Raw genomic sequence first — 15,579 nt, forward strand, 5'->3', positions numbered from 1 at the left:
CCGGTTCAGAGGGTCGTCGCTCTCGGCCTCACAGCCTCCCATTCCGGCGCGGTCCCGCCGCCGCCGCCGCCGCCGCCGCCGCCGCGCACAGGGCCGCACTGCCGCTCGGTGGGTGGAGCGACGACGGGACGCACCGACCCTCGCCTCAGACCGCCTTCCGGCCCCGCGCGCCGGAAGTACTTTGCCCCATTTCCGCCTCGCAAGCGATTGGCGCAAGCCTCCTTCCCTTGGCTTGGAGCCCACAGCTCGAGCCGGCCCCCGCCTCTTGCGCGCAGTGATGACGACATCGGCCGGCGGCGGCGGCGAAGACTGGGGGACGGTTAGGGCTTCCTGGGCTGCAGGCCTGGCTGGTGCGAGCTGCTGTCATGGCGGCCGTGCAGTGGGGCTTCGTTTCCCTCCTCCTGTTGTTGCTCTCAGGGGATGCCCAGAGCTCGGAGCTGCCTGGGGCTGCTGCCGATGGGTCAGGCGGGATTGGGGTCGGCACAGGAGACCGCTTCAAGATTGAGGGACGTGCGGTTGTTCCAGGGGTGAAGCCCCAGGACTGGATCTCGGCGGCGCGAGTGCTGGTAGACGGAGAAGAGCATGTCGGATTTCTTAAGTGAGCCTCCTGTGGGCAGCGGGAAAGCGGTTGGCGTGGACGCTAGAGAGGAATTGCCCCTACGCGAGCCAAGTATCGGAGGGCGAAGGGGTGGGCGCCGGTAGCGGTCTGTGCGGGGAGACCTTGGGGGGCAGCCCCGCGCTTCCCCTTTCCTCCCCATCACCCCGTTTCCCCGTACCTCGGAAGCGAGGGTGGCAGGTGCTTGTCCCAGGGCGGAGCAGGGGGGGTCAGTTTTCTTCAACTCCGTTTTTGCCTTGTTACGGGGTCGACCACTCCAACCGCTGAGCCACCCAGGGGTCCCCGAATCTGGCCACTTTTGCATTCATTTCTGTCTTTTGGCAGCTTGATGTTGTGTAGAAATATGCTGAGCGAGTGGGAATTCTCAAAGCCCAAAGGATTTCTATGATGGCATAGACTGGGAGGCTAATGTTGCTGCTTCTGAAAATAATGGGCCCTGAAGTCCCTAATCAAAGCACCTTTTTTTTTTTTTGCCTGGAGGTGGGATTATTCTTTTTTTACAGTTGAATTCATCGAGGGATTTGCAACATTACATTTGGGGCATTTGTGTGAGACTGGGGTTTCTCCATATTTGCTAACATGGTTCAGTCTTTTCTAGCTCATTGTAAAAATGGGATTTCAACTTCTATTAAAGAACGTGGTGAATTTATTAGCACTCCAGTTTTGCAGTAACCTGCTTTTCAGATGTTTAGACACAACTGTGATGTTTTAAGTCTTTCATTCGCTGCTTGGGGTGTGAAACTGAACTGAAAGAAAATATTTAGGGCAGCTCCGATGGCCCCGGGGGGTGATCCTGGAGACCCGGGATCGAGTCCCACGTCGGGCTCCCTGCATGGAGCCTGCTTCTCCCTCTGCCTGTGTCTCGGCCTCTGTGTGTGTGTGTGTGTGTGTCTGTCGTGAATAAATAAATAATTTAAAAATATTTAGGGGGATGCCTGGGTGGCTCAGCGGTTGAGCGTCTGCCTTCAGCCCAGGGCGTGATCCTGGAGTCGTGGGATCGAGTCCCACATCGGGCTCCCTGCAGGGAGCCTGCTTCTCCCTCTGCTGTGTCTCTGCCTCTCTCTGTGTGTCTCGCATGAATAAATAAATAAAATCTTAAAAAAAATAAAAATATTTAGGAAAAAGTGTTTTCCTGACTGGTTTGTATACCAGCAAGTGGTATTTGAAAACCAGACATCGTAAATATGGATCTTTCTTTCTTTCTTTCTTTCTTTCTTTCTTTCTTTCTTTCTTTCTTTCTTTCTTTTTTGGACGTTTATTTCTAAATCTGATTTGCAAATATTCAGATCACCCGGGTGCTGTTGAATTAGAATTTGAATCTCAGATTAATAATGATGAGAAGCTAGTCTTTTTTTTTTTTTTAAGATTTTATTTACTTATTCATGAGAGCCATACACACACAGAGAGAGGCAGAGACACAGGCAGAGGGAGAAGCAGGCTCCACGCAGGGAGCCGCAGGTGGGACTTGATCCTAAGTCTCCAGGATCACTCCCTGGGGGAAGTCAGCGCTAAGCCGCTGAGCCATCTGTGCTGCCCGAGAAGCTAGTCTTAATGCTATTTGTTTTTACAAATCTGGCGTTAGGGCGTTCTTTAGGGTTTGCCTCTAATGATGTTTTAATGAAGAAACTCAAACCTTGGGAATTGGGGATCCCTGGGTGGCTCAGCAGTTTAGCGCCTGCCTTCAGCCCAGGGTGTGACCCTGGAGACTCGGGATCAAGTCCCACATCCGGCTTCCTGCATGGAGCCTGCTTCTCCCTCTGCCTGTGTCTCTGCCTCTCTGTGTCTCTCATGAATAAATAAATCTTTAAAAAAAAAAAAAAACATAAAGAAAACCTTGGGAAATTAGCCTAAACTGACCACTTGGCTTCTCTTTTCTGTGGTATATAATTCTTTTAAGAAGCATTTATAATTTTTGTTTTAAAATAAGGTATAAGTTATATGTTTGTTGAAGAAAACATAAACAAGAGGTAAGGGATAAGACAACATTTTATCGTATCCTTTCCAGCCTTTTTGTAATCATATGACCTGTTTTTAATAGTAAAATACAATATATAGTACTCTGTAGCCTTTTTTTTTTTTTCCACTTAATATCTTGTGAGCAGTTTATGACATCCTTTCATGTTCTGGCATTTGTATATAGAAATGTTAAGAATTAAAAAAAAAGAATATGAAGAGCTTATGGTGGGACTCTTGTTGGAAGAGGGATAGTAATTTGTCTTATACCTGTTATGCATAACTACAATGCCATTTTGACTTATAGTTCTGCTTGTTGAGGGTGGCTTGGGTCTTGGCTAATGGAGGTGAGGGTTTTGACTGAGGATGCTTCATGCCACTTCTTGCTCTCATCACTGTGTATATAAAGCATAATTTACACTCCAGAATAAATAATTCAAGGGAAGTCTAATGAAAGGATTAAACAGTGTAGTCATGGTGTTAGGGAAACAGCCAGGTTGTGCAGTACTCTGGAGTTTACAACCTCAAAGCCACTGTCACCTCTAAGCCTGAAGGAAGTAGGGGAAGTAAAGGTTACTGGGGCAGGAAAGGACTGCCGCAAGAGGAGCTCTGCCCTGTGATGGAGCAAGTCAGAGATGGCCTCTCAGGGAGAGAGCTGAGGAAAAATATGCTAAGCTCATTTTCTTTCCTTCCGGTCTGCAAAGAGGGAGGAAAAGGGTGGAGAGTGGGTCTGAAGGGCCAGTGAAGACCTCCAGCCCAGGAATAAGTTAGTTTGATGTTTACATTTCAATTCTGTTTTAGTTTAGTGTGTACTTTGAAGTAGCAAGGAGTATCTTTTCCTCCTGCTTCTTTGTAAGTATTGTGAATGTGGCAGAATCAGTTTTTTCTTTAGCTATGAAAGAGCCTAATGATTTAAGAAGCATTATTCAATGTATTATACTAGGACTTCTTTGATAAAACAGATTTTTTTAAAAAAGATTTTAGTATTCATGAGAGACGCACAGAGAGAGGCAGAGACACAGGCAGAGGGAGAAGCAGGCTCCATGTGGGACTTGATTCCAGGACCCCGGGATCACGCCCTGAGCTGAAGGCAGATGCTCAACCACTGAGCCACCCAGGTGTCCCTAAAGCAGATCTTTTTAGGATCATTTGTTTTCCTGAAACAGATACTTCTTTTTCTTCAGAAGGTCAGTTTCTCATTATCAAAACAAATTAATTTTGATTGTAAACCTGAGATTATCAACTCTTCGTGGGATGGTTTTCTAAGTCTAGAAGGTAATAGAGGAAATCGGGAAGAAAAGGCAAATGGTTTTAACCACATAAATCTATTAAACTTCTATATATCCAAACAAAAGTAACCAAAGTAGATGGGAACTATATGTAATATGTGGAACAAATGGTGTTTGATGACCTTTTTCTTAGAAAGACAACAAAATGCAAACAAAAACTAGGAAAAAGCCATTACATTTTAATTAAGGAATTGTTGCAGGAGGTTGGCAAAATTGAAACCTTAATATTGTAGTAATAATGCCTATTGATAATTTCCCTTGAATGAAGACATGGCTTCAGAATTGAAACAGTACCCTCTTTATCAGCTGTCCCACAGAAGGAATTAGAAGTGCTTTCTATGTCAGGATTCTCTGCTCCTGTGGAGTGCTCAGAGTTGTCAGAATCCTTTCAGTGTGATTGTGGAAGCTGAAGCATGGGGACAATTCTTGCCAGTTTGGGTGTTTTTTTTGTTTCTTGTTTTGTTTTTTCTAACTTCTGTGTCATTTGGAGGAGCTTGATTTAGGAGTTAACAGATGATTTAAAACATAAGAAGAAAGCAAGCTGTTGATCAGCAGTATCCAAATAATGATTTTCATTTTTCCAGGACAGATGGGAGTTTTGTGGTTCATGATATACCTTCTGGATCTTATGTAGTGGAAGTTATATCTCCAGCTTACAGATTTGATCCTGTCCGAGTCGATATCACTTCAAAAGGAAAAATGAGGTAAGAGCATCTGATTTAGTTTTTACAAAAGGCGAGGATACCAAATACCTCCTATATTGCTTTTAGAATTTATAGTTAGGGTTGAAAAGTTTCTCATGTAAACTACAGATATTCCATGAAACATCCTTACATTATCTTTAATATTAAGTTTTTCCCCTCTGCCACCTAAAATATCCTTATATTATTTTAATCTGAGTATTGGTAATATTGCAAAGTTGAACTTCCTCCTGCTCTGATTTAAAATTTATTTTAAAGCTCCTAATATGATTATAATAGAGAAGAGGCAAGATTACCTATCATGAGAGCAAAAACTCTGAGGGTTATAATTGCAATATGATTATTGAAGTGGGAAATAATTTAACTTTTCTAAATTAGAAATATTACTACCTGTTTTTCATTGGAGTATCTTGATAATACCTCTTAATACCTATTTAATAGTTGTATTGATCTAGAAATTTCTACAGTTCTTCCTTTCTGAAATATTTAGAGTACATTGGAAATTTAGTATTTTTTAGGCAAATGGTAGATTACATTGTTTAGTTTATCTCAAAGTAAGGATCGTGATAAGAAAAAAAGCACAGTATTAGAGGTTGGCAGACTAGGAAAAATTTCAAAATTTCTAAGTAGATGAACATATGCTTTGAAGTTTAGGTGAAAAGAATGCTGGACTAATTCAGGTTGTGAGTATGGAATATCACAAATCCGTTTGAAGTTGGAATCCCTTGTGTAGATGTCCACAATTATTCTTTCTGTTATAACCCCAGTTATTTTTTTTTATTGTCCCATACCAGTAATATTCTCTTTGGTCTAATCTGACCAGGAAGTATATGAAACGATTTTATTTATTTTATGTACTTGTTTATTTTTTCTAGCTTTATTGAGGTATGGTGACCAATATGAAAGAATTTTGAGTGGTGTAATGCCTCTTCTTTGAGCTATCGCAAAATAATTCCATGTTATAGTAATAAAGCATAGGTCTTGCAAAGGTAAAAATAGATTTGGGGTTCGAGGAGCTCTGTTTTATTACTGATCTTTTTGGTATGTGCAAAGAATATTTAGATTGATTTGTAGAGACCCCAAATTCAGCTGACACGATAGAAATAATGTTCAGTTGGTACCATAATATTTACATTTGAGTTTATGCCTAAAATGTTTTTCTTCTTTCTTTGCCTTTTGTTTTTGGACATTGAAAGTTATAAAAGTATAATGTATAAATATGCTATGATTCACATATAATGAATGAGTCACACATAGAGCTGTCTCATCCTTTATATCAGCTGCTTATTAGTCCATTTATGCCACTGCCTGTTATGGACAGACAGGGGTCCCCTCCTCCCCATTTTAAATGTGAGTGAACAGAGATGATTATTTGGTGGCAATTTAAATTCTTTTTTTTTAAGATTTTTTTTTAATAAATTTATTTTTATTGGTGTTCAATTTTTCAACATACAGAATAACACCCAGTGCTCATCCGACAAGTGCCCACCTCAGTGCCTGCCACCCAGTCACCCCCACCCCCCGCCCACCTCCCCTTCCACCACCCCTAGTTCGTTTCCCAGAGTTAGGAGTCTTTCTTTCTTTCTTTCTTTTTTTTTTTTTTTTTTAGGAGTCTTTCATGTTCTGTCTCCCTTTCTGATATTTCCCACTTATTTTTTCTCCTTTCCCCTTTATTCCCTTTCATTATTTTTTATATTCCCCAAATGAATGAGACCATATAATGTTTGTTCTTCTCCGATTGACTTATTTCACTCAGCATAATACCCTCCAGTTCCATCCACGTCGAAGCAAATGGTGGGTTATTTGTCGTTTCTAATGGCTGAGTAATATTCCATTGTATACATAAACCACATCTTCTTTATCCATTCATCTTTCGATCGACACCGAGGCTCCTTCCACAGTTTGGCTATTGTGGACATTGCTGCTAGAAACATTGCTGCTAGTGCAGGTGTCCCGGCGTTTCATTGCATCTGTATCTTTGGGGTAAGTCCCCAGCAGTGCAATTGCTGGGTCTAGGGCAGGTCTATTTTTAACTCTTTGAGGAACCTCCACACAGTTTTCCAGAGTGGCTGCACCAGTTCACATTCACACCAACAGTGTAAGAGGGTTCCCTTTTCTCCACATCCTCTCCAATATTTGTGGTTTCCTGCCTTGTTAATTTTCCCCATTCTCACTGGTGTGAGGTGGTATCTCATTGTGGTTTTGAAATGTATTTCCCTGATGGCAAGTGATGCAGAGCATTTTCTCATGTGCTTGTTGGCCATGTCTATGTCTTCCTCTGTGAGATTTCTGTTCATGTCTTTTGCCCATTTCATTATTGGATTGTTTCTTTGGTGTTGAGTTTAATAAGTTCTTTATAGATCTTGGAAAAGATTTTATTTATTTATTCATGAGAGAGAGAGAAAGAGAGGCAGAGACACAGGCGGAGGGAGAAAAGCAGGCTCCATGCAGGGAGCCTGATGTGGGACTTGATCCGGGGACTCCAAGATCACACCCTGGGCCAAAGGCAGGCGCCAAACCACTGAGCCACCCAGGGATCCCTAAATTCTTGATACTATCATGAAACTAATATAATGATGCACTAAAAATAAATTATTTAGAAATTTTCCCCTCTATTTTTGAAGTTAAATTATTGTCTTAGAATAGTCTAGTTTGTCCAAATTCTAATCATATTTCTTGCTGTTGTCTATTTAGAGCAAGGGTGAAGCTTGAATTGAAGGTAATATCTTATAAATATGTTTATAAATATTCTTTGATAGAATAAATGGACTTTGAATTTCAAAGTAGATGAACCTCATTAGGTATCAAATTTCTCGTCTTTTTAGAGACATAAAGATTTTTAATTAAATAGGTAAAATCCTAGTATGTTAAATTTAAACTTTAAAGGACTTATCATGACTTTTTACAAATTTTAGAATTGTAAGCTTAGAGTTGGGTGGGTATGTAGATTACACTTTCTATTATATACACATTTAAGTGTTTTTTTTTTTTAATATCAAAAATACCAAATCCTGGAGGAAATGAGGATTGTTAAAAGGGATACTTGTCTGTTAGAAACTACATTTTTATTTACTTTTGCTCTAAATTTTGAATAAAGTAGTCTAAGAAGATGGAAATATTTTTCTGTATATGAAGGTTTTTTTTTTTTTTGCTTTTTGCTGTGGGTAAAGAGTACTTCTTGCTTTAGCATTTAAGGACTAGTTGCAGCAGTGGGATTCATGTTCTCGGTTTCCTTCCTGATGATTGGATGCCTGAAACTAGGTAAAAATCATGGCCCTTATTATTTTAATAATTGGAAGTGGGACAGAATAGAGAACAGAGTGGGATTCATATAAGATCCTAATATTCGTGACCAACATTTTGTAAACATGCATGGTAATATGAAAGACATTTCCTTTTAAATATATAGCACCCAAATGAGTAAGGGAAATCCTGGGAGGACAAACTATAAACCATTTTCCCACCTGGGGGTTTTGATACTCTAACCAAAATGCTTAGATTTGGGGCACCTGGGTGGCTCATTCAGTTAAGCATCTGACTCTTGATCTTAGCTCAGGTCTCAGCTTGTGGAGACTGGGGGGATAAAAAAAGCTTAGATTTTATTAGCAGTATGTAGGTAAGAGCCTTAAGATTGTTTTGAGCCAGAATTAGATCTAAGACTTGATTCCCCCTTTGACCCTTGGCACTAAAATCCAAAAGACCAGGCTCCCAATCTGAAAAATCTGTCCTGAAATTTAATAGTCACAGTCCTACCTTCACTGAAATTTGGGGTGTGAATTTATTACTTCTTGCATAATCCAGAAACTTTGAAGCTGTGCAATTAACAAGATCATCCGTTTTCATAATCTTGGACTCCTGGCAGAGACAAATGCATAACCTCTCTGCAGGGAAATACTCTGTCCAGGTCCACACATAAATAAAGTATATAATTTATCAAATACTCCCCAAAAAACAATGTACATGGAGTCAGTAGATGAATTAGATGTCTTAGAACCTCAGATAATAGAATTTTTGGATATGAACTATGAAATAGTTTAAAGTATGTTTAAAATGCTTATACAAATAAAAGATTTATTGCCGTAAGAGTAAAATACTATAAAAATAGACCATATATATTGGAAAAAAGGACAAAATAGAACTTCTACAATAAATACAGGTTTTGGAATACAAAATTCAATGCGTGTATTAAACAATTGAACAGGGATTTGATGAACTGGAAGATGGATCAGAAGAAATTTACCCAGAATGCAGTACACCTAAAGGAATGGACATGGTGAAAGAATTTAATAAGATGCCAAGTACAGAATAAAAAAGTGGAACAAGTGTCAAGTAGAAATTCCATAAGGAAATGAGCGAATGGTGGGGAGGCAGTTTTCAAGAAGTAAACCGGAACATGTATGAACATGGGTGAGAGTGTTAATTAAAATTAGTGGCATCTCTGGTGAAAATGTAGTATTACCTATGGCACTGTTGCAGGACTTTCTTAAATGATAAATTTTTCCTGCAAAATAAACATGAAAATTGAGTGTGTTTATTAATGCATATCTCAAGCAATCAAAGAAGTAAAATCTAGCATTTTTATATATTTGTAACAATTTATTATTAAATATAATCAAAGAGCTTTACAGCTAGAAGAATTCTCAAAGAACTTTTGATATAACCAGAGAAGAATTTGTTTAATCCCACAGGCCTAGGTAATAACAGAACTATAGCTAGAAATTAGGTCTCTTGATTCCAAGTCTAGTGTTCTTCCTCTACAGTTTGCTAAATATTTTAGAAATACAGATAAAGCTACTTTGATCAGATTTTTAAGATAAAAAATTTAGATGCCAGAGCATTTTAGAAAAAGCTAAAGGTAATTATAAGGCACTGCTAATGTATTATGAGTAGTTTTTTTAATTAGTAGTGTTTTTGATGAAATTACTGAAGCTTTTTTCATGTTGCTTTATCAGAGCAAGATATGTGAATTATATCAAAACATCAGAAGTGGTCAGACTGCCTTATCCTCTTCAAATGAAGTCTTCAGGTCCACCTTCTTACTTTATTAAAAGGGAATCATGGGGCTGGACAGACTTTCTAATGAATCCGATGGTATGTATCTGTACAATTAAGTATCTTTACTAATCTCTAATTTGATTCCAGGTAGTTGAAAAGTTCTAACCCTGGTGAGGAGGAAAAGTCAAATTATTAAGATGAAAGGATAATTGTGAATAGTTTTATTGATTTCAGGAAAATAGTATCTTTGGGAATATTAATGAAAAGAATATAGTGAGAATTGCATGGTAGATTTGACATTGAAATGTGCAACAGCAATGTGATAAATATGATGAAATGTTTTAAAATGCAAATGGAATAAGAATATGTGGCAAGTCACATGGAGTTAGCTGTCTCATCCTTCATACTACCTGCATATCAGTCCACTGATGAATGTGCCATCATTTATTGATCAGCCACTATTGGTGGCTTGAGTAAGGGTTTTTCTCCTTTTTGCCTATGTGTAGTAAACAGAAAAATTATTCTGTGGTAATTTAAATACAAGGTATGAAACTAATGTTATGATATCCACTGATAATAAAACACTAATAGAATGCATTCTTTAGAAACAAATGGACTTTGTTTTTCTGCTTCTGGAAATTGAATTATTATCTTGCAATTGTGTAAGTGGTGATCATATTCCTTTCTGATAGCTTATTTAAGTCACAGAATATTTGGGGACTGTACATTTTTTGAAAGGAATAAATAGTACCTAAAATCTGCTATCAGGCATAAAGAAGCAGGAGAGTAGAGTGGATAGGGGAAATCAGCAATGAGACTCCAAAGCTTATTAAGAAATATCTTCCATGTTTTCATTTCTGAAATTCCATGGAAACATACCTACTACTAGAAGCTTCTAATGCATTTTTTAAAACTCATCTGTTATAGTAGTCACCTAGTAGCCTATATTGCAGGCTGGAGAGGATGTGTATTAATTAGAGGGGCATATAATATTTTCTGCAAGAACCACAAAGTTATCTGGAAAGAGCCTAGCTGGCCATCAGGATCATCATTCTTAATGCCAGACTGCAGATTAAAGAAAGTGAATAGTTATGTTAGCAAACTGTGTTAAATTGTAAACTCTGCAAAATGGTAAGTGGTGTAGATAGGAAGTGAGGTGACTATAAAGTCCAAACCTACGTAGGTAAGGCTCTTATACTTTATAGGAGTTAAACATTGAGGAGCACCTTATATCAACAGGACTGGGTCAGTAGAATTGAGGTGCTGCCGCTAGTTTTATTGTGTATATAACATTTGAGTCTTTAATTTTATCATCATTTCAAACATTCTTTGGATTTTTTTTTCTTTCCACAGGTTATGATGATGGTTCTACCATTATTAATATTTGTGCTTCTGCCCAAAGTGGTCAACACAAGTGATCCTGACATGAGACGGGTAAGATTATTCCCCCACTGTGGATTTTTGAATGGTATTCTGATGCCTGAACCAGCTGTTGTGGCTGACCGGCTTGGGGTTTTTTTGGCTTTATCCTAATTCCCAAGCCAAATTCATTCAGAGGTTGTGTTAACACGGTATCGTGTTCCAGCCATTTAATTAGTTGTTTCCATTGGACCAGATAAATTGTTGGTTCTGCCTCATAAAAGCCTGGATCTCTTCGTATAGCTAAAAAACTCTGCCTAGTACTGTGTTTGTGCCTCATTTGTTAAATAGTTGAAATGCATAATAATCCTGGTATCCCAGTCCAAATAGTTTGCAAAATGATAGCTTCTTACAATTTATTTTTACTTTACAAAACCCTTCAGAATACACATTTAGTTTATATGTTCAGATACATACACACACAAATTCTGATCACCAAGGGAGAAAACTAGAATAGTGGCTTCCAGACTTCACCACAAAATCATACTGATTTGTCAATGGGTGCGGAGTTGCCAAGTAAGATCCTTCAAATTTGGGTGCCACTGCTTTGTCTTTTTAAAATTTTGGCTTCCATAAAATCTTCAGAATTTTTTTAACCATTACTTTTCTTCTACCTGGAAACCATCAACAAATATCTCCTGAGTTCCAGGTTTTTCCATTTTATATAATATATTGATATATTGACACCTTATTCATTGCTGAATTAACATTTATTGATTGATAGCTAGGTATGGACACTTGGGATACAAAAATAAATTGTATATCATCTCTGTGGTCAACAAGCTCAGAGTCAGTTAAATGAAGGAAATATAATGGATTTATGAACACTCATCTTGCTATCAGGAATGTAGGTGTATGTGTGAGTGTGTGTGTGTTTTAAATGCGAAAATAAGATACACATAAAATAAATACAAATGTTTGCTGAGGTAGTAGGTGATCAAGTTCTGTAGAAGGCAAGGCATTTATTCCAAACTGGAATAGCAGAAAAAACCTCATGTTTAAAGAAAGCTTTATGATATTTCAGAATATCTTATTCCCAAATTTGACATCTTAGTTTCAGCATTGGTCAGAAAGTGTACATCCTTGTAATCCTTGTATCTATTAAGCCAGTTAACTCTGTGGCATTAGTAGAAGGAAACACTAGTGGTCACATTGGATCAAAAATTCATTCCTTGCAAAGTGCTTTGCACATAATAAGCAGTATAAAAATTCTTTAATCAAGAGCTTCAGTATTGGGGGATCCCTGGATGGCTCAGTGGTTTGGTGCCTGCCTTCGGCCCAGGGTGTGGTCCTGGAGTCTGGGATCAAGTCCCACATCAGGCTCCCTGCGTGGAGCCTGCTTCTCCCTCTGCCTGTGTCTCTGCCTCTCTGCCTCTCTCTGTGTCTCTCATGAATAAATAAATAAAATCTTAAAAAAAAAAAAAAAAAAAAGAGCTTCAGAATTGGAGAGATTAAAAAATAGAATTGATGTTTTATGCAGGGTCTCAAGATCTCTTGCCATATACATTTAATTCCTGATTATTAGAGCATGTTAACATTTTTTATTTATGCTTATAACATTTCTTTTCCTAGCCATATATGTAAAAGCACTTTCTCCCTGAGAACCTGTGTATAAATTCTACCTTTGGGAAGAAAGCCTAAGCTAATATCCAAGTAGTGTTGTTCAACTTTAAATGATAGATAATACAGTATTTGCTATTCGTTTTTCATGTGTGAACTAATACAATTTTAAGTTCACTTTTGGAATGTAATGTAAAATTTAAATGTAGCATGTATTACATTAGTATTTTTAAAGGTAGAACAGTACTTTATAGATTGTTGGCTCAGTAGAGGACAAAACTGTAAAATGAAGATACCAAATCCACATGAGGTCCTGCCAGTGATTTGTTTGTAACATTTATGTTGCTTGCTTTAGATGCTGTGATGAGGTTACTCGGGCTGTATAGATTTACCACTAAGGGCCTTAGGAATGGAATATTGGAAATACTGTAGTTACTTTTCAAACATTTCTGATAACCTTGGTATATAATTAAAGATTGATACTCTTTTTTATATGCATTTAAAGAAAGCATGAGTTAAAAAAAAACACTTGGTAAAACAGTAAAAAAGCATTTTTATCAGAAAACATAAAATAAGATGGCAAGAATATGATCACATATAATCTTAGAAAATACCCGTTATGAAAACATAAGCTGAATCAAACCCTATGCAAGATTTATTGGGGATTAATTAAGGATCACAATACTTAGTAGTAAAAAGGAGGTATGAAACATGGTTTCTGAAGGGCTGGTGGGTATAACATTGCTGAGAACCAGTAGCTTCTACTTGTATTCCTCTCCTTTAATGGAAGTGATAGTTGTTAACTGACTTGAAAGATCTCAGTGCCTTTCCAGTTATTGTGCTTTGTCCTCTTGCAGGAGATGGAACAGTCAATGAACATGTTGAATTCCAACCATGAATTGCCTGATGTTTCTGAGTTCATGACAAGACTCTTCTCTTCAAAATCGTCTGGCAAGTCTAGCAGCGGCAGCAGTAAAACAGGCAAAAGTGGGGCTGGCAAAAGAAGGTAGTTGGACCATGTGGAGATAGCATTTGCACAAACACAGCAACACTGGGTGACATCCAAGTCTTGAGGGGAAACCGTGTGAAGCAACTACTGTAAATTTGAGTCATCCTTAAAGTTGATCTCTTATAACTGTTGTGTGTGGTAACTCTTCAGCACGTGTTTTGTACTTGGTACACAAGAAAACCCAGCTTTCATCTTTTATCTGTATGAGGTCAATATTGATGTCACTGAATTAATTACAGTGTCCTATAGAAAATGACGTTAATAAATTATATGACGTACTATACATTATGTATATTAAAATGTCTTAATCCAGAGATGAAATGATCTTGTTACTTCTCTTTCACTTAGTGTTTCTTTTATTCCAAACAGTTTTCTTCTTTCATTATATGAGGCTTAAAATTGACATTTCCTATTTAAAAAGAAGTGGCTTATATTTTTGGAGCTGCATGTGCCATGGTTTTTTTGTGTAGCCAGACCTTACAAAATTATTAGCCCTGCCCTGCATTTAAACATCAGGGAATGTTTGGGGTGGAACCATATGTTCCTGATGTAGTTTTAACTTATGTTATTATAGTTAGTTTCAGAGTATGGATGAGAGTACATGTTACTAGTTCTTAAATTTTGGTTACCGTCTATGGGATTCATTATTGACTCTCAGTAATAGACTGTGCTTCAAGGTGGGAGTCAGAGATGGATGATGTCTAGTGCCAGTCCACCATAGAGCTTGTTATGTAGGGAGGAAACACAAATAATAACAGGTTATGAATGGTCAGGGGAAGGAAGTGCAGTGGTGGCAGAGCCTCCTGGAAACTAAGGGTGGAAAATCAACCTTCGAGCTCCTGGTGTAATGTTGGTAGTATAGCACAGGTAGCTTTTAAATCCTGTCATCTGGGGATCCCTGGGTGGCGCAGCGGTTTGGCGCCTGCCTTTGGCTCAGGGCGCGATCCTGGAGACCCGGGATCGAATCTCACGTCGGGCTCCTGGTGCATGGAGCCTGCTTCTCCCTCTGCCTATGTCTCTGCCCCTCTCTCTCTCTCTCTCTCTCTCTGACTATCATAAATAAATAAGTAAGTAAGTAAGTAAGTAAGTAAATCCTGTCATCTCTTCTATCACTCTCAGACTTGTTGGAATATAGATTACCTTACTTTCCATTCAGGATTATCTCAAAAGCTTTTTTTTATTTCAAAAAGTCATAAAAATTTCAGACCTTTTCTTTTGCTTTATTTTAATTAAATGTGAATTCCAAAACTATACTCTAATAAAGGTCTCCTATCCTTTTCTATGTTAAAGAACCCCCCTATTTTCTTAAGGTTGTTAAATCAGCCAAAAATAACAATAACAACAAAAGATTGATTCCAAAGTCTTATTTTCCCTTTTGTGTAGGTACCATTGTTCGTTTTGAAATGAGGTTCGTAAGTTTTCTTATAAAGATGTAAGTTCTGATACAGAACATTTTATTAACTATATCTATTTTTAAATTATATACTACAGTTACCAAGCTGATTAAGCTATGAATGATTAAGGTGGATAGACTGGTTAATGGTAGAACCAGGTAGGTCTTTGAAAATAGTCATTTATTGAAAATAATTAAAATACTAGAATACTATTTGAATGGAAGCTGCAATTTATTTATTTATTTATTTATAAAAATATTTATTTATTCACGAGAGACACACACAGAGAGAGAGGCAGAGACACAGGCAGAGGGAGAAATAGGCTCCATGCAGGGAGCCCAATGTGGGACTTGATCCTGGGTCTCCAGGATCATGCCCTGGACTGAAGGTGGTGCTAAACTGCTGAGCCACCGGGCTGCCCGGAAGTTGCAATTTAAAGGAGACAGAATATAGTGAGAGTCACAATTGTATGGCTAGAAATTATCCTGAAAATTTTCAAAATTTGAATTGTCAAAATTTGCACACAGACTACCTAATGACCAAAAAATTAGGAAAGCACTTCCAAGGAAATTATCATTTCATGAGCTAATTAAGAAACTTTGTGGTTATTTTACATAAATTATAAAGCCATCTGAATATAAAA

At 38.1% G+C, this 15,579-nt stretch overlaps 1 protein-coding gene across 1 annotated transcript; it reads left to right on the forward strand.

The window, feature by feature from the left end:
• The first annotated feature begins 271 nt into the window (after positions 1-271).
• On the forward strand, positions 272-13,863 carry EMC7 (ER membrane protein complex subunit 7). The gene is made up of 5 exons (XM_038579909.1): positions 272-598; positions 4,443-4,562; positions 9,512-9,650; positions 10,908-10,988; positions 13,391-13,863. The coding sequence occupies exons 1-5, from the start codon at positions 366-368 to the stop codon at positions 13,541-13,543; spliced, it is 726 nt and encodes a 241-aa protein (XP_038435837.1). The 5' UTR covers positions 272-365; the 3' UTR covers positions 13,544-13,863.
• The last annotated feature ends 1,716 nt before the right edge of the window (positions 13,864-15,579 follow it).

The sequence above is a fragment of the Canis lupus genome, chromosome 30 (assembly GCF_011100685.1).
Source record: "Canis lupus familiaris isolate Mischka breed German Shepherd chromosome 30, alternate assembly UU_Cfam_GSD_1.0, whole genome shotgun sequence".
NCBI lineage: Eukaryota > Metazoa > Chordata > Mammalia > Carnivora > Canidae > Canis > Canis lupus.

What these genes read in the sequence shown, in the direction of transcription:
- EMC7 (XM_038579909.1), top strand. Translation starts at nt 366, where the DNA reads ATGGCGGCCGTGCAGTGGGGCTTCGTTTCCCTCCTCCTGTTGTTGCTC. An exon ending in ACTTCAAAAGGAAAAATGAG is followed by an intron (nt 4,563 to 9,511) that starts GTAAGAGCATCT and finishes TTGCTTTATCAG; the next exon opens with AGCAAGATATGTGAATTATA. An exon ending in ACTTTCTAATGAATCCGATG is followed by an intron (nt 9,651 to 10,907) that starts GTATGTATCTGT and finishes TTCTTTCCACAG; the next exon opens with GTTATGATGATGGTTCTACC.